General features: G+C 48.5%; 1 protein-coding gene across 2 annotated transcripts in view; it reads right to left on the bottom strand.

Moving 5' to 3' along the window:
• Positions 1–1,041: 1,041 nt before the first annotated feature.
• Bicd2 (BICD cargo adaptor 2) overlaps positions 1,042–13,584 on the bottom strand; it is a 44,742-nt gene continuing 32,199 nt past the window's right edge. Inside the window, exons 3-8 of one of the 2 annotated variants that reach the window (XM_048344024.1) lie at positions 11,344–11,496; positions 9,199–9,657; positions 7,516–8,565; positions 6,832–6,983; positions 4,825–5,035; positions 1,042–3,149 (exon numbers count right to left, since the gene is read on the bottom strand). In XM_048344024.1, coding sequence (XP_048199981.1) covers positions 3,144–3,149; positions 4,825–5,035; positions 6,832–6,983; positions 7,516–8,565; positions 9,199–9,657; positions 11,344–11,496 — 2,031 coding nt within the window. In that variant the 3' untranslated portion in view covers positions 1,042–3,143. Of the gene's footprint in view, positions 5,036–6,831; positions 6,984–7,515; positions 8,566–9,198; positions 9,658–11,343; positions 11,497–13,584 lie in introns of both variants that reach the window. The other variant, XM_048343939.1, reaches the window with a different exon arrangement.

Genomic DNA, 13,584 nt, shown 5'->3' with positions numbered 1-13,584 from the left:
CTGGAAAATGAGCTCACATAGAGGCAGATCTGAAGTAGAACATCAGTTCTGGAGCCCTGTGGGAAGGAGGCAACCTAGTGCCTCCAGGGCTGGCAGAAGGACCCATTTCTGTGTATGATGAAGTCAACACACCCCAAAAACATTCCTGGGGGAGGGGGGCTGTCAAGAGACTTCAAAGCTACTAGTTACATAGCCGTGTTCATTGTAAATCTGAGCTGCATGTTCGAATGTATATACTTTCCTGGATGCTTTGATTAATAGTTGATTTATAATAATACTGTCCCAAAGGCCTAAGCGATAATATTATCAGCCAGAACCACATTACCACCAGTCATCCACTAAGCACCTGCTGCATGCCAGGAACCAAGGACACGATTCAGTGCCAATCACTTCTGAGAGAACCAGTGCTTCCAATGCTTCCAGTGCTTACAGATGGAGAAACTGAGGTTTGGAGAGACTGTCAATCAAGGACAACCAGGTACCAAACTGTTCAATTAGTCTTCCAGATACCAAGTCTGTGCTGTTTTCAGTCCTGGTGACCTGCCAGAGAATGGAGTGAGACTGCTACAGGGGTGGAGAATAAGAGGGCAGACCATACCCTCTTGGGGGGGAAAGGCCAAGTTAAGAGGCCTTTCAGCATGGGCTGCATCTCCCCCATAGGTCCCCAGGACCACATTCACCAAGGCTGGCATTCCATCCCAGCAACAGAAGACTCAGTTCTTGGGGTATATAAGAAAGAGGAATGCAGGGGCTTTCTATCACTTGAGCCACACCTTCCCTTCTGGCTTTTTAGTGGTTGACTGGAGATAATCTCTGAACACAATGTGCTCTGACTACTGTGCTGCTGGGTATTCACATGCAATGCGGTGTGCAATCTGGGGGTGCACTCCACATCCTTAGGACAGACCCCCGGCTGCTTCTAAGCTCCCATCCCAGGGTCTTGGATAGGCTGGCTTCCTTTGAGGCACTGGACTTACTACTGCACACTGCTGGAACCAGTCACCTGGAACAGGAGTCAAAACAATCACAGGGAACAAGCCATGTGCTTCATCTTTTTATTATTCTTTATTTATTGGTCCTACCAGCATGACTCTTTACCCAGGCCCACTGTTCCTATGAACATTAGCTTTACGGACATTCACGTCTATGTCCAAAAGAGTCTCAAATCATTTTTCCCTCCTATTCCTTTTTCACACTTTGCCTCATTTTCTCAGAAACTGAAGGCATTTGCTTATTATCATTTGTTTGTTTGGGTCTGTGTAAAGATTCCTTGGCAGGATAACATGCATATGACTTTAAAATAAAGACCAACATTATGACACTAAGGTAATGCACAAAAAAAATACAGTACTTAGACATCATTGCAAATAAATACCCCATACAGATGGTTATCTTAAATGTAACAATATTTCTTATAAGTCAACACTGTAACAGAAGGTAAAAATAGGAGTCCCAACAATGAGGAGTAAGAAATGCTCTTTCCAGGAAACAGAATTCTTTGATCCTTGCAATTTATACTATTAAAATTTGTCCTTTTTTTGGAGGATGGAGACCAGTTTTTCTCCTCCACTAGTACCAATCTGACCACACCAGTGAACCTCTCACTTAGCAAGCAGTTTGCTAAGGAGCTTTAATGAGTTCTGTTTCCTGAAATTAACAGTGATTAGTTACACCAAGCAAGAGAAGATAAAATGTCCTCCTTTTCACATTTGCAAAGAATACTATGGCTAGCCCTCATCCCCCTACTAGAGTGCCGACTGACCTTGCCGGCTCTCCTGCCGCCCTCTGCTCTTCACAAACGTGGTGTTCATACAGCTTGCTTAGTTTGTCCCATAAAGTCCATTTGGTTCCCAAAAGCACACTCAAAGTTTTGTGTTTCCTTTTGTTTTCTAAACCCCTGAATTTGCAAGTAAAGAATCACTGACTAACAGAATTTTGCACAATTACTGTTTTTTCCCCCCTCAATGAAGATGCCCAGGTACAAGTGTGAGGTGGGTGCCTGCTCCCACCTGTTGGTTCACACTGGCCTTCAGCATTCCCAACTAGCTCTTTGCTGCCCATTTCAGAGAATTGACTTCACTGGGACACCTTCCTTAACTGATGAAGGCACTACTGGCAATGATTACTAACAAAAAGGTGTTGAAATATAACACCCTAAAAATCGACGACTGTAGAATTTTCTAAGTGCACCACAATTTGGCACAACAACCAGAGTAACAAAACAATTCCAATTTGGAATTTCACTGGTACAGTTGTATAAAATTCTGTTAATCAGTCATGCTTCACAATGTCCTAAAACCCAGAAAATTCTGGAATTTGTAGGTAATACTACTCATTCAATAATTTATCTTTTTTTTCAAGTGCCTATTACTGTTTTAACCAGAGCAAAGGTCAAGTTTTCTTCTTGTTACATTGAACTATTCCTAAGAATAATAATAATACAATATGAAAAAAACCCCAGAATCAGAATACCCTGGATTTCTTAATGAACATGGCATTTAAGATCTGTAATTTCAAACATGAACCATAATGCCGTATAAACTAAAGGCTGCTGAACCACAGCGTGGCTACATTTAGCTGAGCCCCTCACTGGGTGGAAGCCCCATCTTCATTCTAGAGCTACACACTTTGTATGGAGCACAGCTCTGCCTCATGTCGATGCCAGATCAACGCACTGGGAGCTTAGACAGACAGCTAAAGGACCACAAGCACAGACCACAGCATCTGAGACTATCTCTACACAAGGAATTAGGGAAGCAAATATAATATCAAAATATCAAAAGTGCACAGGTTGATCGGGTAAAAAAGGAACACGTGTAATAAGGAGACCCCTATGATGGGTGTTCCAGCAGGCTCCTAGCAAGCCTGACAGTGGCTGTAGAAGCAGGTTCTTCGGCTGTGCAGAGGCCTTTCCAAGCAGCAGCTCGCGGCATTCTCAACATTAAAGCTTTCTTTTTTCTCATTCCCATAAAAAAAACCTGCGTAGTGCTATTTTGAAAAGAATTGCAGTGGCATATCCAAAATGTTTCTAAAATGTGACTTTTAGGCTGCCCTTCCTTCCTCTGCATGGGCCACGGGAGGGGGTTGGGGAAAGGGACTGCAGTGTGACAGGGCTGGGCGGCCACGTCCTCCCAGCAGCTACTCTACAGCTGAAAACAGGAGAAAATAAGACAACGTTAGAAACTGGTCACCTGACACTTGCTGTTCACTTGACAACTACAGCTCTTGTGCTGGGAGTGCGCGAGCTCGTTAGTTGGCGGAGTCGACGGGCATGTGTGTTAGGAAGGCCAGTGGCTCCAAAGTGCCCACAAAGCCCCTGTAAGTACAAGAGAAGCTGCTGCTGGCCCAGTGAGGAGAGAAAAAGGCAGAAAGTGTGTGAGCATGCAAGCAGCCATCTCTAGGATGGATGTGCAGGGGACAAATGTGGCCTGTTCTATACTTCAATGTGCATCTGTGCAGCACCTAGAACCTGGAGGAGAACAAGATACTCTTGGCATCCAGAGGAAGTAAGGACGGACAGCTGTGAGGGGGTCAACATAGCAGGGACAGACTGGCAAGCAGCCATGAGGGGAGCAAGGGGAAGCCTCAGTTCTGGAAGCCCCATGGAGATGAGGAAAGGAATACTGAAATGAGTTGTTTCACAGTGCGGGAACTCGGTGCCTGATGCCATAGCTCTGCGCTGATGATGCCTCCATAAAGAGGAGTACTTTGGCTGCTTTTCCTCTTTCTGTCCTCACTCCCAAATTGCACTAGAGAACCACAAACCTCCTACCTGCCCTGGGCCTGTGCAAAGCTCTCCGAGCACAAGGCTATGTTGTGCTACACTTGTGGGTATCTGCAACTCAGCCAAGCGTGCTAGCAGCTCTCAAGCCTCTGCTTCTTCAGGTCTGAAGCCTTCTACAAAGAAGCCCTGAACATGGGCAACTGGGAATAGAAGGATGGGCTGCACACCAAGGACCAAGGTCTGGCCAGGCACTTGGAACACTTTTCTTATTTAAAAAACAAAAAAACCAAAAACCTGGCCCTTAAGGCTTGCCAACTTGTTACCTCACAGGCCAGTAGACCAACATGCAGATCTCACAAATGAGAAACTGTGGCCTCCAAGCTCTGTTCTCCCAGGTTATGGTCAGCTGTCTCCAACATATGTGGTTCTCATCTGCAGAATGCAAGAGTCCAGGGCCATTGTTCTCTGAGTTTGGGGAAGAAGTTCTGCACTTTATCCCGAATGTGATTTGCAGATGCTGCACAGACTATAATGTAACATTTCTCCTAAAACTATGCCAGCCCACCAGAGCTGTCCTCTGAGGCTGGACCTGGGATGCAGGTCAGAACCTCGTGGAACTGCTTTCAGGTGCTGACACAGACACATGCGAGGAACATGCAAATATAAGCTCCACGTTCTGCCTCTCTGGGGGTATCCAGGGAGCAGGAGTAGGACTTTCTCCTTGGGCCCCTGGAAGACACTTCCACACATCTGTCTTCCACAAAGATATGAAGCACCACCCCATTGCCAAAGCCCCCAAGACAGCAGCTGACACTGGAGGCAAAAGGAGCAGGAAGTGACACAAAGCTCATGGAAGTGTCCTGGTGCCCCACACCACCACTTGGCTAGAATCTTGCCCTCTGTGCATTAGTCACGTTAAGACTGGCCTAGCACCGCTGTCCCGCTGCTGGGTTAGTTGAGGTGAAGCAGATGTTAGCTGCAGCGTGCGGAACCCCACAGCCCTAGTCGCAGTAAATGCTGTGCTTCTCACTGCAGAACACCTGGTTGGTCAGCCCAGTGCCCTCAGCCCTGTCACTGGCACAGGCACAGGTGTGACTTACGCTTGGAGTGGCTGGCTTGGCCTTTGGGGCTGCCTTTGTGCGGCCCCGTCGGGTCTGCTCATGGTCCAGCTCAAGCAGCTCCAGTCGCTGCGTAAGTGCCAGCTTCTGTTGGATGGCCATGCGCAGCAGGGAATTAAGTGTCTTCTTTTCATCCTCAGCAGCTGCCAGTTGCCTCTGCATCTCATCCAGCTGCGTGATATACTCATCACACCTGTGGAGACCAAGCGTGTAGTTGAAGGGCCAAGAGACCCTGGTATGGCCCTTGAGTTGGGGCCAGGGTTAGGAGAGGCTTGTTCTGGTTTCCTTTAGCAAAAGCTTTTTCAGTAAAAGACTTTGATGAGGGCCAGAAAAACACTTGGAATCCCAAATTATATAAAGCTACCTTGGATTCTGTGGGGTGTTTTGTGGAGTGGGAATAAGTAGGAGGATGCTTTGTGCACAGACTAGAAGTGTTCCTATAACAAGGCTATGACCCTCAGTAATCTGGCTTTCCTGGAGTGGGGTACTCTCCCCACTTTAAGGCTAGGAGGTGGCTTCAGCACCAAGACATTTGAGTATAAACTGAGATTTGAGTATAAACTGAGGCAAGACGGGGCTTGTTTTCACTCTAAGCCATGACTGATGCTTATTAAGTCTGCTGGGCCACACAGTCAGAGTCAAAGAAAGGTGTGCGTGGGTTCTATAAACAGTTCTTGATGCTTGAGCCTCCACACACAGTGACACATCTGTCCCACTAGGGGGCAGGATGCAGTGCCCAGGAGGGACATTTGCATTGGTTTCCCCTTCATCTGTCTGCTGGTGCTTTGACAGCACTTTTTGAGTTATCTTCCTCATAGGTCTGAAGTCCTGGCTCAAAAAAGTTCAACCTTTAAACGAAACAAGTTTAAAAAGCTGGTGTTTACAAACCAGGACTATAGAATCTTTTTCCCAGGAACTATCTTATACTCTAGGAAGAATGGAAGGTTCTAGGTTCTAGTGGGACCCTATCTGCTATAACAAGGCCTCCCTAAAGGGATACTGAGAAACTGGGAGTGGCTGGCCTGCCATGAGGAAAGCAGACTTCCTCTGCCAGGCCCCCATTCTAGAAGTCTCAGCTTCCTCAGAATAAAGCTAAGTTGATCAGGTTCCATGCCATTCCAATATCCACCAGCAGGTGGTGGCCCTAACTGGTGCATGAATGACAGGAGCCTTACCTTCCAGTCTGAGTCTGATCTTTCCCATTCTGGGAGAGCATGGGTAAACACCTAAGTGGCTCCTAGCTCACCTCAGGGCCCCTCACTAAGAACCCCCATGGGAGAAGAAAGAAAGCTACTCCTCTCCCAAGCCTGAGGTTTCTTCTCCTTAGCCTTCCTTGACAGGGTCCAGGTACAGAGTTGGAGGAAAACCTTCTCTTTGAGTCTACAGACCTAAACCCATGCATGAGCCTTATGGTCAAGTTTGGCGCTAACTTGGACCTAAGTTAGCTCTCCTAACTGTTTGATCCCACCTACCCTATAAGCTCATGACTCCCTGCCCCTCTGCTTCTCAGCCTCCTTATGTACAAAAGCAGGACAATTTAGGCCTGTTAGGTTCTCATTAATAGACAAATTAGACATAGCCCAGACAGCTGGGGCCCAGACCAGGCAGCAACAGAAACAAGGAGAAGACCATACATCTCCAGCTAAACATAAGCCATGTGGTGTCGTTGTTCACCCCTCCCCCCCTCGTTCTACTGGGCACCTCCCTACATGGCACGTGACAAGCTAAAGTGCAACTACCTGGAAATTCTAGCAATGCACGGTCCTCACAATGTCCCACTTTCCCCATTACCAACTTGAGCCCCCTGTGTGTCAGGATGAGCTGGGGCCCAGAAATCATCAGCCCCACATGGTGCTGGGCACAGGCACTAGGCCAGCAGGTCTGCATGTCTCAGGCAAGAGGCTTAAGGGCTTTGTGTGATGACCACTGGTGTTCACAGAGGGAGAGGCTGCAACAGTAGCAGCAGCAGGGGTGTGGACAATGAGTTACCTGGTAGCAAACATAGCTCGCAGTGAGGAGAAGGTGGCTGCATCCTCTTTCAGGGCCTTCAGCTCATTGCGTAGCTTCATCATGGTCTCAGTCACCATGGCCTTCTCATTCTCATACTTGCTCTTCAGGTTGGCAAGGGCCACCTCAGCTGTCTGGGACAGAAAGGCACAGGGTGTTTAGGTGTGGAAAGGAGAGTTGTCCTAGAGATGCTCTGGGCTACAATAGGGGGCCTGGGTCCAAAGTGGAGCTGGCAGTGATCTCTGGGGGATACTCTTCCTCTGATGCAATCCTGGGGACAAACTTTGGCAGCAGCATGCCTCAGTGGGTCCCATCCACTAGTTCTGATCAGAAGAGGATTGTGTACCCCCAAACCTGCCTAGGACCCCCACAAATTTCCACATCACTCTCCTCAGGGCATTTAGGCTGCACAGGATTTTTGTAAGGTGGGAGACATTCTTATTGGCCATGCTCCTTAGGCTAAAGGGTACCTTGAGCCCAGGTATCCACCCTAGCCTCCTACATAGGAGCCCTGAGCAGAAGAGGTCAGGTGTCTGTGCTGAGACAGGGCCATCTCTATCTTGTGGGCCTGGGAAGCCCTGCAGTGGATAGAGGATGCAGACCAAGGGTAAGGAATACCCACCTGGCCAGCTCAGGGTGACCAGCACGCCCACAAGGCTGTCTCACCTGCTTGTTGGCCTTGAGCACAGTGCGCAGAGTGGTGATCTGCTCCCGTTTGGTGCTGAGCAGTGACTTCAGCTTGAGGATCTCTTCCATGAGTGCCTCCTTGTCCTTGTCCACCGCAGGGCCTAGCTCCTGGGAGGCAATGCGCTGGCGAGACAGCTCTGTCGTGCGGTCCACAGCTGCCTGCAGATGCTTGATCTGGTCACGGATGATGGCAATCAGGTTGTAGATATTCATGGGTTCCCGGCGGGGGTCACTCAGAGGTGATGGCAGGGAAGAACTGGGTGAGGGGCTGCTGTCCCCAGCCCCACCATCTGGTCGGCCCACTTCTGTGGCCAGAAGCCCCTTGGGCAGGAGGATAGGTGAGCGACGCCCCCGGCCCTCTGGGCTAGTACGACCTCCAGGGCTGGTGCGGCCAGCCCCGGCCCGACCCTGGCCCTCTCGGTAGTAATCCAGCATGACTCGGTTGGGTGTCTCATTGTTGCACATGCACACATGGTGGTAGAGGTTGGCCAGCTCCTCACTGAAGGTCACCAGCTCATCCTGAGCCACACTCAGACTGCCCTGGGTCTCACCAGCCACATCGCTCACTTTCTTCAGCTCCTTCTCCAGCCTGGCCAGCAGCTCGCGGTCCTGGTGGCTGGCCTTCTCTAGCAGGGAGACCTTCTCAGTGAGGGCCTGGCCTTCAGCCTCATAGCGGCCTTTCTCCTCGGCATGCTGGGCTTCTTGAGCTTCATGGGTACTACGGAGAGCCTTCAGCTGCTCCCGGAGCTCTCCAGCTTCAGCTACAGCCACATGGTACTTACAGGCTAGAATCTCAGGCCCGTTGATGTCTACCTCATAGTAATCGCCATCTTCATGGCTGTCATGGTCCTTCTCAGTGTCCAAGGCCGTCTGCCGCTCCTTGCCAGCCTGCAGGCGACGCAGGGCACTCAGGTTCTCTGTGAGGCGGCTCACCTTCTCATGTTGCTCAGACAGGGCTCCTCGTGCCTGCTCCAGTTGCTTCTGGGTGTCCTGCAGTGTTGCCAGCAGGCCTACCTTCTCTCGCTCCATCTGTACGGATCCAAGCATGAAAAAGCTCATCAGTGTTCTTAAAGGACCTCTAGGATGTCCTAGTAACATCCCAGTCTGTGCTAGGATGGGCCATGGTCTCTGCAGGTTCCCTGAATACCAGTGACATACAGTACAGAATTCCCACAAAGACCTAAGAATGCTCGAGCATGGCAAGTAGAACAGGTTGTCATAGGCTGTTTAGTGCCTCAGTGCTCTACTCTAGAGGATGAGAGCTCAATTATTTGCTAGACCAAGAGTGGTCAATCTCCACAGAAGTAATAAGCCCATGCATTGGGCCCTGATGTCATTTCAACATGTGGTCTTGGAGGGGAAAGGTCACATGGAGGGGGCCAGCATTATATAATTCCAATCTGACACAATATGGGTAACAGAGCGGCATGGACACTCAGCGTGTCAAACCTTACCCAATAATTGGAAATCTACTTCTCTGGAATTCTACTCTCTAAGCTACTAGAGTTTCACTATGGTAACAATAAGATTTAAAAGCAATGTGAGTAAATTAACACTAGCCGCCTGTTGGGAAGCCCAGTTTACCCAGTACAGCAGAACGTTCAGTGATTTGGAGGGGACAGGGTGGGCCTAGGGTCAGCAGACATGGCCCTGCCTGCTTACCTGCACTAGCTGCTGCTTCAGCTTTTGTATCTCAGAGATATGGAGCTCACTAAGCAGGTCAGAGACAAGACTGGGGGAAGGTGGCGCCAGGCCATCTTTCCTGGGTGTGGACGTCTTATTGTCCAGTGGTGGTTTGACCATGCCACCATGCTCAAAGCCATTGACCAGGGCTTCAGCATCATTGTTGGGCTCAGCAGTGGCATCATCGCTGAACTTGAGGCCATCCAGGGAGACCTGCAGGTGGCTGGTGTAGAAGGAATCATTAATGCTCATGTAGTGTGACAGCTCCTTGCGCAGACTGTTCTTTTGCTCCCGCTCTGTCTTCAATGTCTCTAGTGCCTCCTCCAGCTGCCGCTCAGAGATCTCCTTGAGCCTGATGGCATCCTCCAGCTGGCTGTTGAGATATTCAGTCTCCTCCTCCAGACGCTTGATCTCATGCTTGAGACCCTCAAACTCCACCTGAGAAAAAGAGGTCATATACTTCCATGTCAAGATAATGTGGATGGAGGCTGTTTGGGTCTCATATACAAGGAGAATCTGCTAGGGCACCATCCTGCAGTAGAGGCAGTACCTGCCCATACCACAGCCCCTCCTCCATTCAGGGATGTGAATGCTAAGAGGATTTCAGAGCATGAGCTACAAATGCACAGAAATGCTCAGCCCACTGCCAGAACAAGTGTGTCTGAGAGGACTGAGCAATACAAACATTGGGGACATGTGGAATCTGCAATGCCACATCTATGCTGCCTAATTTCTCTTAGGTTTTAAAAAATGGTTTGGTGCTGGTGGCTTCTTGGTGCCAGTGGTTTGTGCCTGTAATCCTAGCTACTCAGGAGGCTGAGGTGTGAGGATCATGGTTCGAAGCCATCCTGGGCTGGAAAGTCCATGAGACGAGACTCCAATAAATATGGGGGGGAGAAGGGGGGAAGCTGGAAATGGAGCTATGGCTCAAGTGGTAGAGCACAGCCTTGAGCAAAAAGGCTCAGGGACAGCACCCAAGCCCTGAGTTCAAGCCCCAGGACAAGTACAAAAATAAAAATTTAGGGCTGGGGATATAGCCTAGTGGCAAGAGTGCCTGCCTCGGATACACGAGGCCCTAGGTTCGATTCCCCAGCACCACATATACAGAAAACGGCCAGAAGCGGCGCTGTGGCTCAAGTGGCAGAGTGCTAGCCTTGAGCTAAAAGAAGCCAGGGACAGTGCTCAGGCCCTGAGTCCAAGGCCCAGGACTGGCCAAAAAAAAAAAATAAAAAAAAATAAAAATTTAAATTAAAAATTAATAAATAGTACCATGCCTTGGTGTGCTCATGAGAGGGGGACATGAAGTCCCCAACCTCAGTGGCCTAAGCAGAAGTGAGGAATTGCAAATGAGCCTTAAATCTCAAGGGCAGCATCTCCCAAAGCTTAGCTTCTCCTCGCCTCAGGACTAATTAGCATGAGGTATCATTATGTTACTGCAGGGCTGGGGGTTGTGAGCTCTGTTTCTGTGGTTTCCTGGGAAGCAAAATCTGTTCCTTGCATTATGTAGAGATTTCTACATAATGCATGAGTTTCCCCATGCAGGATATAAATACCAGGCAGGTTCACAGATAGTGAGACTTTTCTATTCTAAGAGCATCTGGATGTAGGGGGTTTCTGAGGAAACCAAGGCTGGTATCTATGATATTCTGGGATAATCCTGGGATATTTTCTGGGAAAAATAGTTTTCAGCAGAACTGTGTCTCTTGGAAAGTAGGGAGCATGTTTGGTCCTAAGTGGTCTTGAGTCCAGGTTCACCTTGTTCCATCAGGGGACCTTCCAGGTGCCTGCTATTGCCTATTATGTCAGTATTTCAGGCTCTCCAACACCTGAGAGAAGACAGAGCCTAGAAGTTTAATCTCTAGGGTTTTTTGGTGTAACCTCTTCATTATCTCTTGGATTTTGTTTTTAAACCTTATACCTTGGATTGGCCAATGATCAGCAAACACTACAGCCTCAGACCTTGTTCAGTGGTTTTTAAGTATCTAGACCCTGTTGTTTCTAACTTCATTGATCCTAGGTCTCAGGTTGTGGAACAAGACAAGAAAATGGAAGATGGGTGGACAAAAGGGCTGAGACCTAGAGCTGACTTAGGCACCGACCCACACGCTGCAGCTGGAGACTTGCCTGGTTCTGTCTGAGTACAGACACTTGCTTCTGCAGGCTGATGTTCTCCTCCTCCAGCTCTGAGTAGTCCTGTAGTAGGCGGGCCTCCCGGAACTTGTACTCCTTGATGTCATCCCGAAGGCGGCCACGCTGTATCTCCACATTCTGGTTAATCTGCCAGGGCAGAAGCAAAAGAGGTATAAGCCTCCACAACTGGCCCCACTACCCTTGCTTCTCACCTCCAAATGGCATGGGGAGGAACTCAAGAGTGGACAGATACAGCATGGCATGTCACAGATAGAACTTAGGATCTAGGGCAGTATGATGTGTAGGGAACAGGTTACACACCGAGTCAGATTGCTTTAGCTCTTTTCAGCTCTGGAACTTCTGGCAAGTGACTGAGTCTACTCTGATCGCCCCCCCCCCAAGTTTTTTCACCTGTAAGATAGATCTATCCTGTTCATGGACTAGTAAATGGAGCAATAATGTAGTACAAAGTTTACAGGTGATCCAACAATTAAACAGTGTCTACTCCAGAGAAATAAGATATATCCACACAGAATCCCACACACCAATGTTCCCAGCATCGGTGTTTACAATGGCCAAAAGGTAGGAGCAATTCAAGTGTCCATCAACAGGTGAATGAATAGACAAATGTGGCCTGCCTACACAATGCACCATTATTTAGCTACAAAAGGGAATGATGTTCTGACACTTGCTACAACATGAATGAAGCTTGAAGACATTCTGATGAGTGAAAGAAAGCAAGTCACAAGTGATCACACATTGTATGATTCCATTTACATGCAATTTCTAAAAGAGACAAATCCACACAGATAGAAAGTAGATTCGTGGGGCTAGAGTGAGGGAATGGGAGTGACTAAGACTGGAGTTTCTGAAGTGATGTTATAAATTCATTGTGAGGGGGTAGAGATGTAGTTTAGTGGTAGATGGCTTGCCTACCATAAGCCTGGCCCTGGTTCTATCCTCAGTACCACAAAAAGAAAAAAAAATGACTATGGGATCGGGTACACATTTGTGAATATGCTAAAACCCCTGGGTTATATTTAAGTGGGAGAAATGTACAGGATGTGTTACCTTAACAAAGCTGTTAAGACATTGATTCAGGTCTCCCAGTCACCTGAGAGACAATCACAGAGAGAGGCTAGTGAAGAGCCCAGATGAATGGAACACAATCTAGAGTATAGGAATTCTCTACCTGCTGGTCTGAGCTATGTGACTCTTAGCCTTAACCTTCTGGACAACAGAGCCAGATTCTTCTTTATGGTGGGAGCTATCCTATACATCTTAGGCCGTTTAACTGCTCCTCTCCTATCTGTTGTTCTAATACCCTGATGGCCTCTCTGGGCCCTCTACATTCCTGCTAGCACTGTCACCTCAGCTCATGCAGGGGTTGCTCCTGATCATATCCATGTGTTCCATCTGAGGAACACAAGACTCCAAGACCCCACACAAGAACACACACAACTAATGTCACAACATATAGCAAGCACTACTCATAAATGCTTACTATTAAGATGGTATTTAACATTAATGCCACATAGACACAGCCCTATAAGTGACTCAAGGAGGTGACAAAGATGACACCAGAATAAACAGATATCAATGAGGGAGAACACTGAAGGGAACAAAGTCTCACCTGGGAGGGGAGAGCAAGTAAGGTATGTGCTGTGATGGAAGGAGAGGAATCAGCCTCATTGCAGCAACCACAGGCAGGACTCTGGTCCCTGACTAAGAGTTTGGGGTGCCATGTAAGCCAATGCGTATCTAGGCTCTATACAAACAACCTAGGGCTCAGGTACCTCTCTGACAAAATAAATGCTCCCAATTCCTGCCTCCTTTTTGCAAACTGAAGGGTTTGGTATGCAGTAGTACTCAAATATATGCAGCCTGACTCCATCTGGCCACTGGCTGGCTCCTCAGGTGGAATGGAAGGAAAAGGTCTTGAGTCCTATCAGCTCCCCAGGTCTGGAGGACAAGAATGACAGACCTAAAAAGCTCCTTGGGCAGTGTGAAGAGAAGTGTTAAAAGCTTTTGCAAGGCAAAGACAGAGACAGCAACCTGCCCATCCAACACTAGGGCAGACTGCCGGGCCAGATACCTGACAGCAGGGGAGCCTTTAGAGGTACAGAGGTACAATGGGAGTGTTCTCCAGAAGCAGTACGTCTGCTAGACTGTCCTTGACAAGACTCACTAAGAGTTCTGCCCCTGTACCATCACCAGGCCCAGAATCTAGGTGAT

The sequence above is a fragment of the Perognathus longimembris genome, chromosome 1 (genome assembly GCF_023159225.1).
Source record: "Perognathus longimembris pacificus isolate PPM17 chromosome 1, ASM2315922v1, whole genome shotgun sequence".
Classification (NCBI taxonomy): domain Eukaryota; kingdom Metazoa; phylum Chordata; class Mammalia; order Rodentia; family Heteromyidae; genus Perognathus; species Perognathus longimembris.
The sequence above is the reverse complement of the archived record's forward strand: the minus strand, read 5'-3'. Positions and strand labels throughout refer to the sequence as shown.